The 18,255-nt window shown below is 46.8% G+C and overlaps 1 protein-coding gene across 1 annotated transcript in view; it reads left to right on the forward strand.

Moving 5' to 3' along the window:
• Nucleotides 1-8,320, forward strand: part of SPATA19 (spermatogenesis associated 19) — a 16,793-nt gene extending 8,473 nt beyond the window's left edge. Inside the window, exons 5-6 of the mRNA XM_059402532.1 lie at nucleotides 361-438; nucleotides 8,146-8,320. Coding sequence (XP_059258515.1) covers nucleotides 361-438; nucleotides 8,146-8,320 — 253 coding nt within the window. The remainder of the gene's footprint in view (nucleotides 1-360; nucleotides 439-8,145) is intronic.
• Nucleotides 8,321-18,255: the final 9,935 nt, after the last annotated feature.

The following is an 18,255-nucleotide window of genomic DNA, read 5'->3' on the forward strand; positions in this document are numbered from 1 at the left end:
GATGGGTTTTCAGGTGTTTGCAATCTTTAGATAAGCTATCTAGCTGATCTCCGGCTAGCTGAAGCAGTCTCAGCTTGCTACTTCTCCGCCATCTTGACTCCTCCCCAACCTCTCTGTTTCTTCAACTCTTCTTCGGACCATTTGCTGCCAGCCCAGGATTACTGGGTGGCTCAGGGGTACTGATAGTAAAAAACAAAACAAAACAAAAACCTTTGTGTGCCTCATGCAAGAGGAGTGAAGGACCAGCTCAAGAGTTCATGGCGACAGGGTCAGAACTATCGTTTGTAGGATTCCAACCCATTCACTATGCCTAGTGAAAGAGAAACTCAGGAACCCCAATGTCTAAATGGTGTTTTGCAGCCATACCCGTATCTTCCAAGTGCCAAGTGAGGCGAGGACTGACATTGTGCGAGAACGAATAGAGCAGGTGAGACGAAGGTAAGCTGTGGGAGATTATCTGATTCGTACACCTAATAGGGTCGGGTGGCGGAGGGCGGCGGAGTGGGGAGGTCTCTCTTCTGCAGGTTCCCTGATCATGTGTGGAGCGCTTCGTAGGACTCTGCTCCAGGGCCTGAATGGGGCAATGGCTGCCCAGGCACCCCAGATCCATACCAAAGCTGGGCAGGCTTTGCCATCCCATCTGCCTTGCTCCTCTTCTCTATCCCTGCAGCATATGCAGCCTTACAGATGAATCATCTCAGGATATTCACAGCAGAAGTTCCTATGCAGAATGCTGAGAGCTACAGGTGAGAGGGCCGACCAGTGGGGAGCTGGGCAGAAGAGACAGATGTGTTGGGTGTGAGACAGGACACTGGGGTGGGAGCTTGATCATAAGGTTTAGCCTTTTCTTTGGTGAGGGGGCCTATACTTGGGGCCAGGGAGAGTGGGGGATAGGGCAGCTGCCTCAGGGTCCTGCAGTGCCTCTCTTAAATTTCTGGAAGGACTCTAAGTCAAGCTCAGATTGGCCTGACTCTTTTAGCTGTGGTGTCACAGTGAGTGCTTCTCAATTACACACAGGCCAGGGACCTCCTGGGGATCTTGTGTTAGTAGGTTGTGGGGGGCCTGCTGCTCTGCATTTCTAACACTCCCAGGCATTGCTGCTATAGGTCTACTGACCCCACATTGAACCCCAAGATCACAGAGCACTGCGGTCAGGAGTGAGGGCACATAGATTTTGGCCCTGCCACCCATTAGGGCCTTGACATTAGCTCCTGTGACTTCTTGACCTGTCCTGGGAACCAGTGGTCACAAGTAGCCATTTATGTGGCTCTGGGAGGTAGAAGGCCAATGACACGGATGTACTACAGAGGCCATTCATTCAGGAAAACGTTACTGCACTTTTCCAGGGGGTGAGGACTGAATTGGCAGTCACAGGGGGCTGAAGGAGTGTTTTAGACCCAGCCAACTCCCGACAGGCTTAAAGGAAGGCCGTGGAGATATTGTGCTGGCATTTATGGAACACTTACTATATCCCAGCTTTAGCATAAAGCATTGTCAAGATTTTTCATCTGATCCAAAAGAAACTTAAGAGAAGGGGCGCCTGGGTGGCTCAGTGGGTTAAAGCCTCTGCCTTCAGCTCAGGTCATGATCCCCAGGGTCCTGGGATCAAGCCCCACATCGGGCTCTCTGCTCGGCGAGGCGCCTGCTTCCTCCTCTCTCTGCCTACTTGTGATCTCTGTCTGTCAAATAAATAAATAAAATCTTAAAAAAAAAAAAAAAAAAGAACCTTAAGAGGAAGGCATTGTTCATGCCCATTATACAGATGGCAGCAGTTAGGCCAAGCCTTAGGAATGGACACTGTCTTTCAGTCCAGCTCCATCCTGGGCGAGTTGAGTTATGCCTCTGTGCCTTGATTTCATCAGACTTCAGAACAGTGTCCTGAGGAAAATGGCTATCAACACTTCGTAAATGACATGATGTGCCATGTCAACTGTTTCCTAATATTAAACACATGAGGAATCAGGGTGCTTGCATGGTCTTCTGAAGTTTGAGGAAGCAGATCCAGGTCTGTCTGGTGCACCACCATCCTTTCCTGCTGTGGGTTTTCTGGTCTAACGCAGCTCTAGGAAAGTCGGGAAGGTGTGATCATCAAGCCCTTTAGCCATCCTGCATTTCTGTGACATGGCCCCTGGACATTCCTCTGCTTCCTAGGTTCATGTCCTTCAGGGTCAAGGAACAGCCTTTGTCAAAAGAACGTCTATCACCCCTTGACCAGAGGAGTGACCACACCTGGACAGAGAGGATCTGGCGGCCGAGCCCTCCTTCCTTGTGACAGTGGCACCACTGGAATCTTCCCGCTGAACTGTTAATAAAGAGACAAGCTATTTAATCACTGTCCTGGCCTCCAGTGTGAATGCTTTCTACTCATGGACTTGGCTCTGGGGACACATAGATGAGGGACACACGGCTTTTGGGGAGAGAGACACCAAGCCAGCATAGAACTGTGTCAGTAGGCCATGCTGGGTGCTCCTGGAACACTAGAAGGGGTGTTGGACGAGGCCGAGACAGGAAGACTTACTGGGGAAGGTGTGGTTTGTTTGTTTCACTCGAGTATTTATTTTATCTTTATTTCTTTTCTAGCTTGCTTCCTGTCTTTATGTAGATCCAAGCTTTCTTTCTTTCTTTTTTTTTTTTTAAGGTTTTATTTATCTGTCAGAGAAAGAAAGAGAGTGGGCACTAGGAGGGGGAGTGACAGGTAGAGGGAGAAGCAGGCTCCCCACTGAGCAGGGACCTGGATGAGGGACTTGATCTCAGGACCCTGGGATCATGACCTGAACTGAAGGCAGATGCTTAACCCACTGAGCCACCCGGTGTCCCTACAGATCCAAGTTTCTGACCTATATTCTTTTCCCTCTCTGAAGAACTTTCATTTGAGGAGACCTTTTCATTTGATTTCTGGCTGAGAAAGTATTTCTACTCACTCTTGAAGGACAATTTTGAAGGACATAAAATTCTAGGTTTTTTTTCCTTTGACACGTTATGTGCCCCACACTCTTCTGGCTTGCATAGTTTCTGAAGGGAAGTCACGTAATTTTTATCCTCACTCCTCCTCAGGTAGATTTTTTTTCTGTTTCTGGCTTTTAAGATTTGTTCTGTGTCTGATTTTCTGCAGTTTGAATATGCTATGCCTAGGTGTAGAGTTTTGGGTATTCACCCTGCTTAGTTTTCTGAGTTTCCTGGATCTGTTTTATGGGACCCACCATTGCAAAATTCTCAACTACTATTACTTTGAATATATATATTTTTTCTGTTCCCTTCGTTTTTCTCCTGGTATTCTCATTATGCGTATGTTACCTCTTTTGTAATTGCCACACAGGTTTAAGATACTCTGTTCCATATTTTTTTCTATTTTCTTTTGTTTTTTGCTTTTCAGTCAGGGAACTTACTATGGACCTTTTTTTCAAACTCACTGATTCTTTCCCTGGTTGTGTCTAGGCAGGCTACAGATGAGTCCATCAAAGTCATTCTTCATTTCTGTGACAGACTTCTTATTCCTGGGATCTCTTGTTCACTTTTTCATAAGGTTTCCATTCTCTCTGCAGACATAGTCTATCTATTCTTGTGTGTCACTCACTATTTCTATTCGATCTCTTTGTATATTATTTATTACAGTTTTAAATTCCCAGTCTGACAATTCCAACATCTCTGCCTTATCTGAGTGTGGTTCTGATGCTCGCCTTGTCTCTTCAGACTGTATTTTTACCTTGTGTCATACAGCGTCATGTTTCGTTGAAAGCCAGGTAATGCTGCAGGAGGTAGAGGAGTGGAGGTAGAGAGTGTGAGGTTTTATATTTCTCTGGTTAGGAGTTAGGCTGTATTTACTCTCCCCAGCAGCAATAGTTTCAGAGATTAACATTTTTTTATTGTGCTCTTGTTTTCGTCTCCCTTGTTGCCTTTAGGTTTCCCTAGACGTTCCTTCTTAAACAGGGTCCGAGGCTTTTACTTCTTCCAGCTGAAATCCCTGTGGTGGTGGGGCCTGAGGGGAGAGTGGAGGGTCTTCTGATCAGGCCCCAGTCTCTTAGTGAGCCTGTGTCCTCGGCCTGTGTCCCCCTTGCCTTTTCCCCCTTCACTGCCCCTACTTTGGGGGAGACAGGAAAGTCAAAGGGGGCCAGAATGGAATGTTTTCCTTCCCTCAGGTTAGGTAGGCTCTGAAATAGCAGTCTGTCTTGAGGGCAGGCCTTTGTTAGGGAGAACCAATTGCTCTGGATATATTTCTCTTTTTTTCTTTATTTAAAAAAAAATTTTTTTTTTTGACAGGGATCACAAGTAGGCAGAGAGGCAGGCAGAGAGAGAGGAAGCAGGCTCCCTGCTGAGCAGAGAGCCCGATGTGAGGCTCGATCCCAGGACCCTGGGATCATGACCTGAGCCAAAGGCAGAGGCTTTAACCCACTGAGCCACCCAGGTGCTCCATCTCTGGATTTATTTCAAAATGGCTATTTTCCTCTCCCCTTGCTGAAGTGGGCAGGAGGGTGGGGTTCCTTGATCTTCACTGTGAAAACCTAATGTGGCTCTTGGGGGCAAAATTCAGGAAGTTGGGAGCCTTCTAACACTGGGGCCTCTGGACTTGTTTAATCTCAAGCTTGTCCACATTCAGCCACCAGCAATTCTCAATTATATTTAAGCTTCCCTACTCTGGTGCTATTTCCTCAAAGTTTGTGTGTCTGCAAAGTTGTGATTCTCCATAATAACCTGTCTGTCTCTCTGATTCTCAGATCAGTGTTTTGCCCTATGACCTAAATTCTCTCATGGATCTAGGTAGTATTGTTGGTTTTTGGTTTGTTTGGCTTTTTTTCTAATTGTAAAAATGGGAGTGAAACTTCCAAGCTCTTTACATATCAGACCAGAAAATGGAAGTCTTATTCAAGTCTTCATTGAGTGTCTGCTAGAACAACAACCAGCGTGGACTGAGCACCTACTGTGTGCCAGGTGGAGCTAAGTAGGTTCTTACCCACCCCGATGCATTATTCCCTGAGGTCAGGAGTACCTGCAGTTTCCCTCTCCAGGGTGGGAGGTAGGGGAGGAAGGATGCAGGTAGGAGTCAACCAGCTAGGGGACAGGGGCACAGCCCTGAGCAGAGGCAAGTAGGAGGGCTGTGGAATGAGGAGAGGAGCATGATGCAAAAAGGCCACTCTGGCTGGATGGGAGCAGGAGGAAGAAAGGCCACAGAGGAGGCTGTTGAAAGGGGGCCAGGGCCAGGTCATGTGGGCTGGGAGCCTTGACGGAGCAGAGAGGGAAAGGGCAGGAATGTTGGGGACAGAAGAGGATCACACATGTGGAGGTGGGCTGTGGCACAGAGTGGAAGCAGGGACCCCAGGAGGGGACTCTTGGGAAGGTGAGGGGACAGAGAAACCAAAGGATTTGAGACAGGACAAATGTGACTTGGTGGTGTGTGGCAGCTGGAGAATGGGGGAGAAGAAAGGTCCTGGGCAGCTGGACACGAGCTGCCATTTGCTTAGACAGGGAGGTCTCAGCTGGGGGAGAGGAGTTTGGTTTGGGTAATGATTTAGGTCTCTGTAGGATATCACAGCGGTGATGTCAAGCAGGACAGACAGGACTGGGCTAGCAGGTGGGAGTCTTGGTAGAAAAGGGGCCCCTGGTGGCAAGGAAGAGCCTGTCCTTCTTGGGAGTACACTTGCAGGAAAAGAGGTAGAGAAGTAAGAACCCTTTCCTCAGCAGTTGTAGATGTGACCTTACTTTACCAAGCCCTCACTCTAGTTCTCAAGAGGCAAGGAGTAGCATGCATCTGGCCAGAGCTTCCCCACAATCTTCGTTACCCAGCTGAGACGCTGTTTTGCCAGAAACCACCAGATGGCGCCATTTCCACACAAAAATCATTTTCTGAAGGCAAACGAGTGGAGTCAGGCAGCGATTGCAGGGCGGGATTTAAATTTTAGCACCAGTCAGGAAGCCTAAACAGATGGAAGGCCTTTGAGTATCTTAGTTTAATGATGAATACAGTTCGCATCCACATACATGAACTACAGAGGGGCTATTCATTCAAATAAAAGTTATTGAGTGTTTACATCCAGCGCTGACTAGAGTATGGGCATACCCAGATGAATATTCTGTCATACCCTCAGGGAGCTCAGAGTGGTGGAGGGGCTGACATGCAAACACATTTTTAATGTGTGTAAACAAACAGAAAGCGTATATGTATGGTAGTGCAGAAGAGGGAGTGATTTTCCCTGCTTGAGAGGAAAGGTGCTGACTTCCCAGCAGCGGGGACATTGAAGCAGAGGTTTGCCAGCCTGTGGCAGCAATGGAGGGGGTCTTCCAGGGAAAGAGAATACCCACATAGGAAGGTCGAATGTTCAGGGGGTTGAGTCTGGGCCTCAATGTTTAGAAATCGGGATACAGTGGGGGAGAATAGCAGGCCAGGAGGTTGAGAAGTGCACAGGTAGGGATCCTACAGGAGAGTGCAAAGTAAGCCCATGAAACCTGGCTGCAGGACCCCAGGGGAGCTGAGCCAACCCTGCAATGCTGGCTAGGCAAGGCTTCTCAGGAGACAGATGTGCAGAGGTTTCCAGGCACTTGGAAGAGGGGGAGCCCACTGCACTCAGAAAGAAAGGGAGCCCTACAGTGTTGGGCTCTGACTTGGGAGGTAATGGTTAAGGAGCTCACAGGCCCCCACCGGTTTGTTCTCTCACACACAAACATCTGGAGTTTGGGGAGAGAGGGACCTACATTAGTATTATAGCCGCAGCTCCTTCAAACCTAGGGTGGAAATGAAATCATTAAGTGGCTCAAATGGAGTTTTGTTCTGTGCATGATTAACCCCAGGAGGGGAGTTTGGGAACAAATATGCCTCCTCTACCTGTATTACAGGGGGACTGAGCCATGGTAAATTAAAAGAAAATCACTGGCAAATTTGGGATCAGTCAGCTGTGACCAAGCCATTTGTGTAGTTAAATGGAGCTGAAAGAGCTAATAAAGGCTTTGTGGGTCATGGATCTTTCTGTGAGGGGAGGGCATGGGAGATGGGGGTGGGTTGGTGGGTGGGGGGCTGGTCCAGGCTGATGCTTGTAGAAGTCTTGTCTGGTGGTGCTGGTGGTAGTGGTAGTGGTGGTGGGAATGTTGGCTTCTTCTTATCAGGTGTGTGTCAAGACGTAATGGGGAAGTTGCTGATTCTAGACAGAGACAGTGACACAAACCCAGTCATATCTCTCTCAAAGAAGATAGCCTTGGGACACTAGGGGGTAGGAACCAGAGTTTCCTGACTCTGTCACTGCAGAGTGAGGCACATGTAGGGGACTTAGGAGCCACATGATGTAAGGATCAGCACCAGACGTAGGGGATTGCTGGAGGAAGACACAGCCATTGTCCACTGAGAGGCGGGATGGAGCTCTGGTCCATCCCCAGAGGAGAATGGAAGGCACCCAGCCAAACCAGAAAATGAATTGGGGTGGGCTGGTCTGGCAGAGCCAAGGGTGCAGGACAGAGGGCAAACCCAGGAGAGGATGCCTGGCAAGTGGGCTACCCCAGAGCAGACAGCGGGAGGGCTTGGGGAGGAGGAGTGCAGACAGCAGGGAGGTGTTAAAAAACAATTCAACCTAGTTAATTAGAAGACTTAATTGTCTTCATCAAACTACCGGGCAGCAGACCATCTAGCTAATAGAGGGGATCTTCTGAGGAGTTGTACAAATGGAAGGTTTTTATTGGAAAGGGGGGTGAGTCAAGGAAGTTATTAACAAAAGAAAAGGATTGCTCCTCTTAAGAACAGGGGCTTCTATCATGCAGATTGCCTCCTCTTTGGGCGAGGGGTGGGGGTGGTGGGAGTGGGGTTGGGCGCTGCAGAGTGTCCAGGTAGCAGATTACCTCAGTGGCACTGCCAGGGAAATTCCTGACTGATTAGGACACCATTTCTGGGGGAGGTTGAACTGCAGGGAGCCTGGGTTTGAGGACTCCACGTGACGCCGGCGGTTTTCCTTTTCACAGAGGAACCGGGCTCCAGCCTCCTGCCGGCACCTCCTTCCGACTCCTGAGGCTGAACACCAGGGTGTGGCTGCAGGTGTGAAGAGGGGAGGGCACACAGTCTGGAGGGCCGAGTGGGGCCTGGGCTGACTTCTGCTCGACTGACCGGGGGATGCTAAAGGCAGGCCCCGCACCTCGGGGACTGGCTCTGCTTCTGTTTACTTCCCTCCCCAGGTGCTCTGCCACCCGTGCCCATGCCCTCTCCCCCATCCTCTCCTCTACCTGGCGGCCTGGGACGGCGGGGGCCGACCCGGAGACCTCCGCTGAGCCACCAGACACAGTGTTCGACATGCTTTCCAATTACTTGGCAGGCTCGGCAGCGATGCTCGAAATTCATTTTCCATCCTGAGAGGGGAAAACAAAGGCAGGGGAGAGCAGCAGCTGCTCTGGGCCAGCTTGGGAAACTTTGCTCGCAGCCAGGCGGAACTGAGCCAGCGGGGCGGGCCAGGCGGCAGGGGGCGCTGTCGGCCCCCCCTCCGGCCTCGGCCCGGGCCCCGCCTCCCGCCTCCCGCTCCCCGCGCCTCTGCGGGTCCTCCCGTCTCCCCCGCCCCCAGACCCCCGCCGGGACTGCCCCTTGTCTCTCCCCCACCGTATCCCTCCCCCTCTGTCTGGCTCTCTTCCTCACCGCCCCATTCCCTCTACACTCTACCTCGCTCCCTTCCCCCCACGCAGCCCCTCTTCCCTACCCTCCTCTCCCCCACCTCTCCCCCACCGCACCTGCTCCTTCACTCTGTCTCTTCTCCCTTCACCCGACCTGCCTCCTCCCCAACCCCTCCTCCCACCTTGATCTCTCGCCACTGTCTTTCCCTTTGTCCCAGCTCCCCTCACCCCTGCTTATTATCTCCTCACCCTAGCCCACTTCCTCTTGTCCAGTGGTGGGACCTGGGGACTTCTGTAGCACGACCAGACGGGGTGCACTCTGGTACTCTCGAGGAGGGTGGAGACTAAAGCCAACAGCCAGGAGTCCACAGTGAGTGCGCTTGGTCGGGGTGAGGGAGACCATGGAGGGACTTTGAGGGGAAGGTAGCAAAGCAGCAGCTGGTAAGTGGAGAAGGTCCAAACCAACAACTTTCTGAACAGCTCTCTTGGCATAACCCTGACCAGTTTCTTTACTGACTGGCTCCTTTCGAGCGTGCACATGCAGAGGGTAAGGTGTGCTTTCCCTGTCCCCGCAGAGTGCCTGATAACAGGTGCTCAGTAAATCCTGGTGGAAGGAACACGTGGCTGCAATGTGCCCTCCAGGATTTGTGTTACTATTTTCTTAGCATGCACCTCGGTTCTGGGGCCTCCTCCGCCCTTCCAGGGCCCATTTGCTGTGCCTCCCATAAGCCACGTGTTGTGGGTGGGCCTGGGGGTCTTGCAGTTGAAAGAATGAGTCTTTGAGAAGTGGTCTGGTCTGTGAGAGGCCATCATAGAGAGACCAGCAGCCACAGCAGGTTGTACCTCATAAGTGGAATGCATGGCAGGCCGGGCGACAAGCTACATGTGGCACACTTCTGGTAAAGAGATTGCATTTACTAACTGGGTGTGCACATGTGTGCTTTTTCTGGGAGGCAATATTGCATGACTGCTGAGACCAAGCACTAGATTGCTTGCACTGGAATTCTGGTTCTGCTATTTGTTATGCCCCAATAATGGGTCCGTGATTAAAGGAGAGAGACATACAAAGCGAAGGTCAAGCAAAGCTTTATTTCATGCCAAGCATCAAGAATCTAACCAAACGTTTGGGCCGCACATCTTGCAAGAGAGGGCGACCCCTCTCTGCTTCACAGACTAGCTTTTAAGGGCAAAGGCCATGTGGTCAGGTCTGGCCACGCACAGGTGGCCAATGAGATTGTAACACACAGGAGATTGCACACAGGAAACTCCACAGTGATGCTAGGTGACCAATTGAGTTACAATTTACCCTAGTAGACATTTGAACCAGCCTATTACACCTTGATTGGGATTGGCGCCAAAAGGATTCCCAAAGAGCGGGGCCCATACTCATTGGTAACCAGGGAGACAGTATGCATCCCCCCACTGAAGAGATGTGTCTCCACCTGGCCTGACCCACCTTTGTATCTGGGCTTTGTTACCTGTAAATCCCCTGGGGGAAGGGGAGCAGGGACAGTTTCTAAATAGGTCCTTACACTATTCAGTGGTGGTCTGCCTTTGAGCAAGTTGCTTAACCTCTCTGTGATGCAGTTTCCTTGTATCTTTGGGAAGATCCAGTGAGACCATCCCTGTACAGAAGATGCCAGGCACTTGGGAAAATGCCAACTGTCCAAACGTGGTGGCCAGATGATGATCATCCCCAGGAAGAGGCATCTGTCCCCGTGCAAGCCTTTTCTGACAGTGATGGATTGGCTTTTTTTCTTCACATTCGTAAAATACTCTCCTCAGCACTTTGGAGTGAGAGGTGGTGATCTAGTCATTCGGTAAAGGAATACTCAGTCCCTGGCCCGCAGGAGCTTATACTGGAAGGTGAAAGATTCTGGATACATCTAAGGATGCTGGGGGGACTACAGACAGTAGGTAAAATAAAATTGTTCATAATGCATCTGGGAGCCAGTGTGTGTTGGAGATCTACACAGAATCAGGGCAGGTTCTGCATCTCTTTAAGGGAGGCGGAGTTTGCCTAGAGGAACCAAGTCCCAGCTCTGCAGACTCTCAGGACATGTGCTCTTGGGGACGGGTTGTACACCATGACTCTTCCCTCCTACTCTGGGGAGAAGCGTCTCTTGGTTAGTGTGCCAACTGAAAAAAGGCACTGCTTCCTCTGAACTCAGGCGTACTTGGGGTCTGGGGAGAGAGGCCCCCACGTGGCCCGGACCAAGAAGGAGGAGGATGTGGCATCTTGTGGCCAGCAGGTGATGCTGTTGATCCAGTGTTAACCAGCTGCTGGTCCCTAAATGGTGCCGCCTTCTCCCATTCAACCTCAAGCTGTGAATTTCTCAGCTGTGTCCACCGTGTGCACCATACAGGGAAGTCGTTGCCTTGTTCCCGACTGCAGGCAGAGACCTGGGGAATGCTGTCTCCTGGCAACTCCACAAAGTGGCAGCCCCTTTCTGCACACCGCTCCTGGCTTCTGGGATGCCCTGAGAGAAGGGATAGGATGGGGGTAGAGGTATGCAGAGTGTGTGTGGACAAAGGAAGGAGAATCTCTGTGAATCAGCCCTAGGGTTTTGGAGCCCCTTTTTTAACCTAAGTCCCGCTTCTTCTTTGTGCAGAGCGGGAAGTAAAGGAGTGTTTCTCCAACTTTGGTGGGCAGCAGAGTTCCACCAAAGCACCAGGACACTTGTTAAAGATGGAGATTTTTGAGCCCACCTGATTTATTTGGATGGGTAGGCTTGGGGTGGAACCCAGGAACCTGAATTTTTATTAGACCTATCCAGGGATTCTGAGACAGCTGTCCTCCGCCTACACGTTGAGATGCACAGGGATTGAAATCACTACCTGCCTTTTCTTAATAGAGGAGAGCTTGGGAACTCCAGGGTTAGCACCAGGAGGAGAACATTCTGCTCAGTTCGGCTGCTTCCTTTACCAGGTCTTTGGTGGCATCTTTTACCAATCACCCCTGCATCCACCTCTGGACTTTCTCTTCTGCTTTGTCCAATAGAGTTAACAAAGGGAAGAGAAGCAGAGAGAGAAACAAGTCCTGGAAAATTGGGTTTATTTGTAATCTTATTCAACTTGAGACCATGAAATACCCCTCTCCTTTCCTGGATCCCTTCTCTTTAATCTCTCTCACCCAGGATCTCTCGGTTTCCAGCTTGTTCAGAGTCCTTCCTGAAGGGTGTGAGAGTGTGTGTGTGTGTGTGTGTGTGTGTGCGCCCGCGCGCGTGCGCGCGCGCTCGCGATGTGCATTTTGCTTCCCTGGGTCTCATACTGTTAGAATCAAATAGCAACTGGTAAGGCAAAGGGAGTGAAAAGGATGCTTTTCTTTGTTTGCACTGTTTGGACTCCCTTTTCTCAGGACCCTTGGTTGACTCCCCGGGAAGCTGTGAGAGGGAAAAGAGGCAGCAGCTCTGTGACCATTGCTGATTTGCTTGTACCAGCTGCGTGAGTGAGGTTGAGTTACCTAACTTCTCTCGACTTGGGCTATTGCCAGCTGTAAGATAATAGTATCCTTCTTTCAGTGTTGGTTCAACACTAGGTAAGGCAGCATGTGTGAAGTCCCCTGTGTGGTGCTGGGCAAGGCAGAGCTGGTGTTCAGTGGTGTCACCTACCCTGACCTCTCCCTATGCTCCATTTCTCCAGAGTTCAGAAGGGCAAACCTTTGGGAAAATCATTCAGTGTGTCCAGAACCCAGCTTACCTGTCTGGAAAATGGGACTGTTGGAGCACCTGCAACCAGAGTTGGTCCTGGCTGAATCAGTGGAGTGGATAGATATTTCACTCCCTCCTGCTTTAGGGTCCTGGCCAGGACCTTGATGTCTGCCAGCTCTTTGCTCTGTCCAGTCTTCTGAGATCTGCCTGTACCCTTATCCCAGCCTGGGTTGGGCAGCCTGGCCTTGAGAGTCACATAGAATAAATAAATTGTGTCGAGGGAATCAAACTTTGGTTTGAGTGTGTGGCCTTGGGCTCATGGGCAAAATGGGAATGATACTATTTACATAGCAGGGACAGAATGAGTGTGTGTAGAACTTTGAACAGTGCCCTGCATACTTCCTAAGTGCCCACATAAATGTGACTATGAAGAGTGTAGCTCTGAAGGATGGCCTTTCCTGTCTCCACCTCTCCAAGGACTTTTTTAAATCAAAAAAGCTGTGTTTCTGGGGTGCCTCAGTGACCCAGCTGGCTAGGCATCTGCCTTCAACTCAGTTTATGATCCCAGGGTCCTGAGATAAAACCTCAATGAACTCCCTGCTCAGCGGGGAGTCTGCTTTTCCCTCCCTCTGCCCCTCTCTCCTCCTCCCTACCTCTTCCCCCTGCTCACACTCTCTGTCTGCCTCTCTCTCTCTCAGATAAATAAATAATTTTTTTTTTTTAAGAAAAGCTATGTTTCTATCTAAGCACACCCTACCTGTGTTTTGAAGGGGTGGAGAAAAGGCTCAGAATGTCGCCAAAGAGTAAGGTTTAATTCCTGATGGATGGAAACACATTGTTTTCATTTCCACAACAGGAGAGGAGAAAGCCACAGCACAGTTAAGGCTGACTCTCTGCCAAATCCCCAAATCTGAGATCTGTCCACTTTCAACTCCAGGAGCCCCGAGGGTTTGCACCAGGAAGTTCAGTTTGGGCAATTAATTTATGTTCTTCCTTCATATGCAGTTATGGGCAGGGATTGCATGTGTGTAATTCTCCTTATGATGTTTGTGCATCTATGGACTTCCAAGAGTTATTTTATTTTGTTTAATTTTTAAAGATTTCTTTATTTGAGAGAGAGAGAGAGAGAGGGAAAGTGCACACATGGAGAGGGGACAGGGGAGCAGAAGGAGATGGAGAGAAACAAACTCTTCTGTGAGCATAGAACCCTACACAGGGCTCAATCCCGTGATGCATGAGATCATGACCTGAGCTGAAATCAAGTCAGACACCTAACCAACTGAGTTATTTTTGATGATGAGGCAGGATCTCCAGATGTCATCTGATCTGTGCACCCAGAGACCCATTTCAGAGAGGCGCAGATCTGTAAGCTTCATTGGTACCTTATTCCTCTGTCCTACAACTCTGTGTGAATCTTCTATTCTTCAGGCTTAAATACCCTTCATACCTCCATTCTCTGTTTTGGACTTTACACTTGCCTTTGAGACCCCGCTCAAATGCCACCTACCCTGTGAAATGTTTCTCTTGTTCCTTGCTCCGAGCTTGCCAACAAGGATCTAGTTTATTTTTACATCTCACTGTCTGTGTCTCTATTTAGCATATTTATTATATTTATTTTTAAATAGTTTTTTTTCTTTGTAATGGCTTTTTCCAGATTTGCTAGATTGCAAGATTCCTTAGGGCAAGATCTAGGTTTTGTTTATCTTTCATAGGTGCTCAATAGAACCTGATTTGATGCAGGGTGGTCTAAACCACCCCACTGAAATGCAAACTGATTTGCTTGTTATGTTCTGGGACCCATGCTAACAACACCCTATCTGTGTTACTAAAACTTGGATTTTTCCATGGCCCATCCCCCTCACCTCTGATCAGTGTCTGCAATCTGATGTGCAAACTGTGTTTCCTTCTTTGAATGCAACCCTGCCCTGGGTTAAATGAGGCTCCCCAGAAAAGAACCCTGGTTGTGAAAGCATCTTTCCAAATTCCTATAGTGATTAGCAGCCTCAGGGACGATCTTTGGGGACTGCTGTTTCTATTTCGTACTGAACACACAGGCCTCTCAAGGAACCGGAAGACAGAAAGAAGGGATGGACATAATGTGGTTTTTGCAGACTTACTCCCCTTGTGGGTCTCTCTCTTTCTATCTTTCCTCGAATCTCACCTTCAGCATTGCAATTCCTATCTGGATGCTTGCTTCCCTGCTAGGAGTATACCCCTCACCCCTTCTTTGTGATCAGGGTACAAAAAGAATACTTACAGGGTAATCTGCCACTGATACAGATGTATTTGGCAAAAAGGCTGAAGAATTCCTTCAAAGAAGGGCCCGAAGGAAGTGGTCCTGTGCTTTTTGGCCGCTTGGTCATGATCCTCTGAGTATGAGCCCAGGTCTGTCCTATTCTCTCAACTCTAGGTCACCCCTAAGTGTTGCCCAGACATGAGAGACTGGCTGTAGGAGAAATGGCTTCCTGGATCATTGCAGGTTGTCCTTGAGCATAGGAGTCCTCTTTGTATTGTCAGAAGTTTCTAAGTTACACAAGTAAAACCAATGAATCACTCCAGTAAGAATTAGTAAAAGTTTATTGTGCACAAGCAAAGAAGATAGTTTGTAAACTGGGAGCCCTCAAACCAGAACATGGAATGAAGCTCAGGAATGTGTTGTTATAAAACAGTTTTCATAGAAGGCAGTGAATTTTTTTCTTCACAGTGATTGTTTATAATATTAGACTTTTCTTAAGTAGTAGAGAATTGGTTAGTGGTTATATCATATCAGTCTTGGGAACCAGTTTAACTCTTGCTTACCATTTCCAGAGACAGAACAAGAAATGACCCAGGTTAGGTTAGTCTTGCAAAATAAGCTCAATTAAACTTTATTTGACCAAATTAGTTTTGTCTTCTCAGAGAATTTCAAAGTTGGTCTCCACTGGTTTTGGTTTTAGAAATTCCTCTCTTTCCATTGTAGTGTGATTCTCATTGCCACGGATGATGTAGTCAGGCCCAAGAATCACACATTCACTGATTCCATTATGTGGCCACTGTCTCTATCACTTCTGTGGTTGTTGTGGATTTCAGGCAGTTGTCTGATCCTGATGGATACCATGTCGCATGTGGGTGACAGCTGATAGGCACTGAAAGCTCTTGAGGGTATACAAGGCACAGAGAGGACAATAGGATGACTATAAGGAGGCAGAGACCAAGGACTGAAATGTTTCCCGGAGCAGAGAGTCTCAGGAGCCAAGATTTAACCAAAAAAATAACTCAAGTGAGTTGTATTTATTTTTAAAGTGATCTACATGTGCATAGCATGATATATCATCAAACATGTATTTTTCACATATGATGAATGAATAGGACAGAATGAATAGGAGCATGTTTAATTCAGGAGGGGGTAAGAAGAACGTGAATGTCCACCTAAATTAGGGCTCTATATAATGTGAGCAACCAGGTGCATTTCTGAGATGCATTTCTGTAGGAATAAAAGAAAACAAAGGTCATTATTTGGAGCTAATTGTAAATTAAGTTTCTAAGTTTGGAGAGCAGCCATTTGAGAAATCTTCTAGATGTTGGGTTCTAAGCACCCTTGGGTAGAGTGAGGACAACCAGTGACCATCACATAGATGTTCTAGCTTATAGTGTGAATGTCTGGGAGTCTTTCTGAGAGGCCATACAACAGTCATCACAAAGGTTGTCCACACAGGAGCTATTGTGGTGACATCTCTGAAGTTTATGACATGCTCTCTGGCTTTAGCGTGCATGGCTTCAGGAAAGGGGCAGTGTTAGTTTCATAGTGATCCCAAGTCAAAAGAGCAGGAGAACATTGGAGATGTTAATTTGGAGCATTCTAGCCAAATACTTGAGGAAACTGGAAGATTCTAGGATCCAGTCCAGTTTACAGGCAAAAAGCAAGACCTCAAAGACAATTAATAGCACCAGAATCTGATCCACTAAGGTGTGCTACTTTTTCCCCTATAATCTTCGCCCTTGCTATCACAGATAACCACTGTAAGACTAATTTGCTTGCAAATTAATCTAGTTTCAATAAACTTGGCCTGATTATTTACTCAAGTGCAGCAAGAATAACAATTGATCTAATGGGTGCTTTTAAATCTGCTTTGCTGGAGCTTTTCATAAGGAATCTCAGATTAAACTTTCAAAAGCCTCTAGAGGCTAAGAAGCCAAGCCAAGGACTTGTCCAATTGTGTCCTGTTACAAGGAGAACAGATTCTTAATTGAACTTATGCAAATACATATATTGTCATGAAAATCAAGAATATTAATAAGAATTTCTGAATTCTGGAGGGATCAGGTAGGAAGAAAAAGATAAATGTTTCAACCTTTGTTGCAAAGAGACACTTTACCAAATTGCTGTAAGTTATTGATAGCTTAAAAGAGAAGACAAAAAGGGGTCCTTTAAATCTGAAAATTAAGGACATTAAGGAACCAGCACTGTTTTAAATGAAGTCATACAAATTATAATCATCTTTATCAGTTCACTCAGTCTGATGTAATTAATTCTTATTTTGCTTCATCTTGGGCTAGTAGCTTTATGAATCAATCAAGTTTTCCATCAAAGTTTTAGAAATTCTTCCCCAGTTTACTGTTGGGATCTTAAAGTTATCAGAAACCTGCATTTTAGAATACTTGCAGGGTTTTCCATAAGTCCCTTTGAAGATGAAGTTCTTCTTCAGGAACACTTCTATGAAAACATCACTTCTGTGAAAACACTTCATGTGAAAACATGAGCGGAACAATAAATGTCTGTTAATACCAAAAAGACTTAAAAGTAGCTATGGTTAAAGATCTGGTGAGATTTCACCATAACAAAGGATGCGATTGACAAGTACATTTGTTTATTTTGTGATATACAAGATTTTAAGATAATAGCTGAAATCATGATTGGTAACATTATACCAGGATGTATCCATTTTTCCTAAAGAATGTTTCACGACACTTCTTATTTGGCAATGCTTCCCTATGAAATGTAACATGAGCAAAAAAAATTACATAGTTATTTAAAAACTTAGGTCTTTTGAGAGAGAAGATTCCATTTTCTTAAGTAATCGGAGACCTGGTAAAGACAACCCATGATGCTTTGTTTTCTAGCAGATCAAATTAAAGGTAAAGAAAAACCTGTGTCTGTAATCTCTTACTAAGAGCTGACCAACAATCTAAAAATATTTGTGATTTTAATAGAGAGGAAATCAAATTCTTTTACACCCCTATATTTTCAACATTAACGTCAGTGAATCTATTCTAATCTTAGCTTGATCACACATAAAATTCCTTTCTCAACATTCTTACTCCACAGACCTTCCAGAATTGTCTATATCCATTCAGCTTTTGCCATTTCCCTTTTCTTATTCTGGAAAAATCATTTTACTTTAAGACAAAATCCACTTCCTTTTTTTTTTTTTCAGCACAAAGCAAACTCATGTCCTTCATATCTTTCCTTATCCAAAAATAAGTTCTGTTTTACTTATCCACTTTAAATATACAGTGACTTTCTTTTTACCCCTACTATCTCCAGTAGTTTTATTTTTACAAATTAGTTATACATTTTAACAATTAGTAATTTTTGCTTCCCAGCAAAAACTGGGAAGCAGGCAATTGTGAACTATCTGTCATACATTAGCGTTGTGGAATACATTAGCAAATTTGTAAACACATTTTATAATTTTTAGAACTATATTCTTCCTTAAAGTAAATTTTTCTATGTGGCATAAAACATGCCTATTAATAGACCCAAATATATTCTGTCTGTTTGTAAATTGTCAAAAGGCTAAAAGCAGATAAACTTATGTTTAACATTGAATGTCTGTCTTGTTTGGAAATGATTTTGATATCAATGAATATCCAGTATATTAACTTATTCATATATATATCATATATTAACTTATTCATATATATATATATATTTTTTTTTTTAATAAAGAGGGAGGAGGTGAGAGGGGCTGAGGGAGAGGATCTTAAGCAGGGCTCCGTGTTGGAGCCCAACATGGAGCTCCATCTCACGATCCTGAGATCATGACCTGACTGT

The sequence above is a fragment of the Mustela nigripes genome, chromosome 1 (genome assembly GCF_022355385.1).
Source record: "Mustela nigripes isolate SB6536 chromosome 1, MUSNIG.SB6536, whole genome shotgun sequence".
NCBI classification, from domain to species: Eukaryota; Metazoa; Chordata; class Mammalia; order Carnivora; family Mustelidae; genus Mustela; species Mustela nigripes.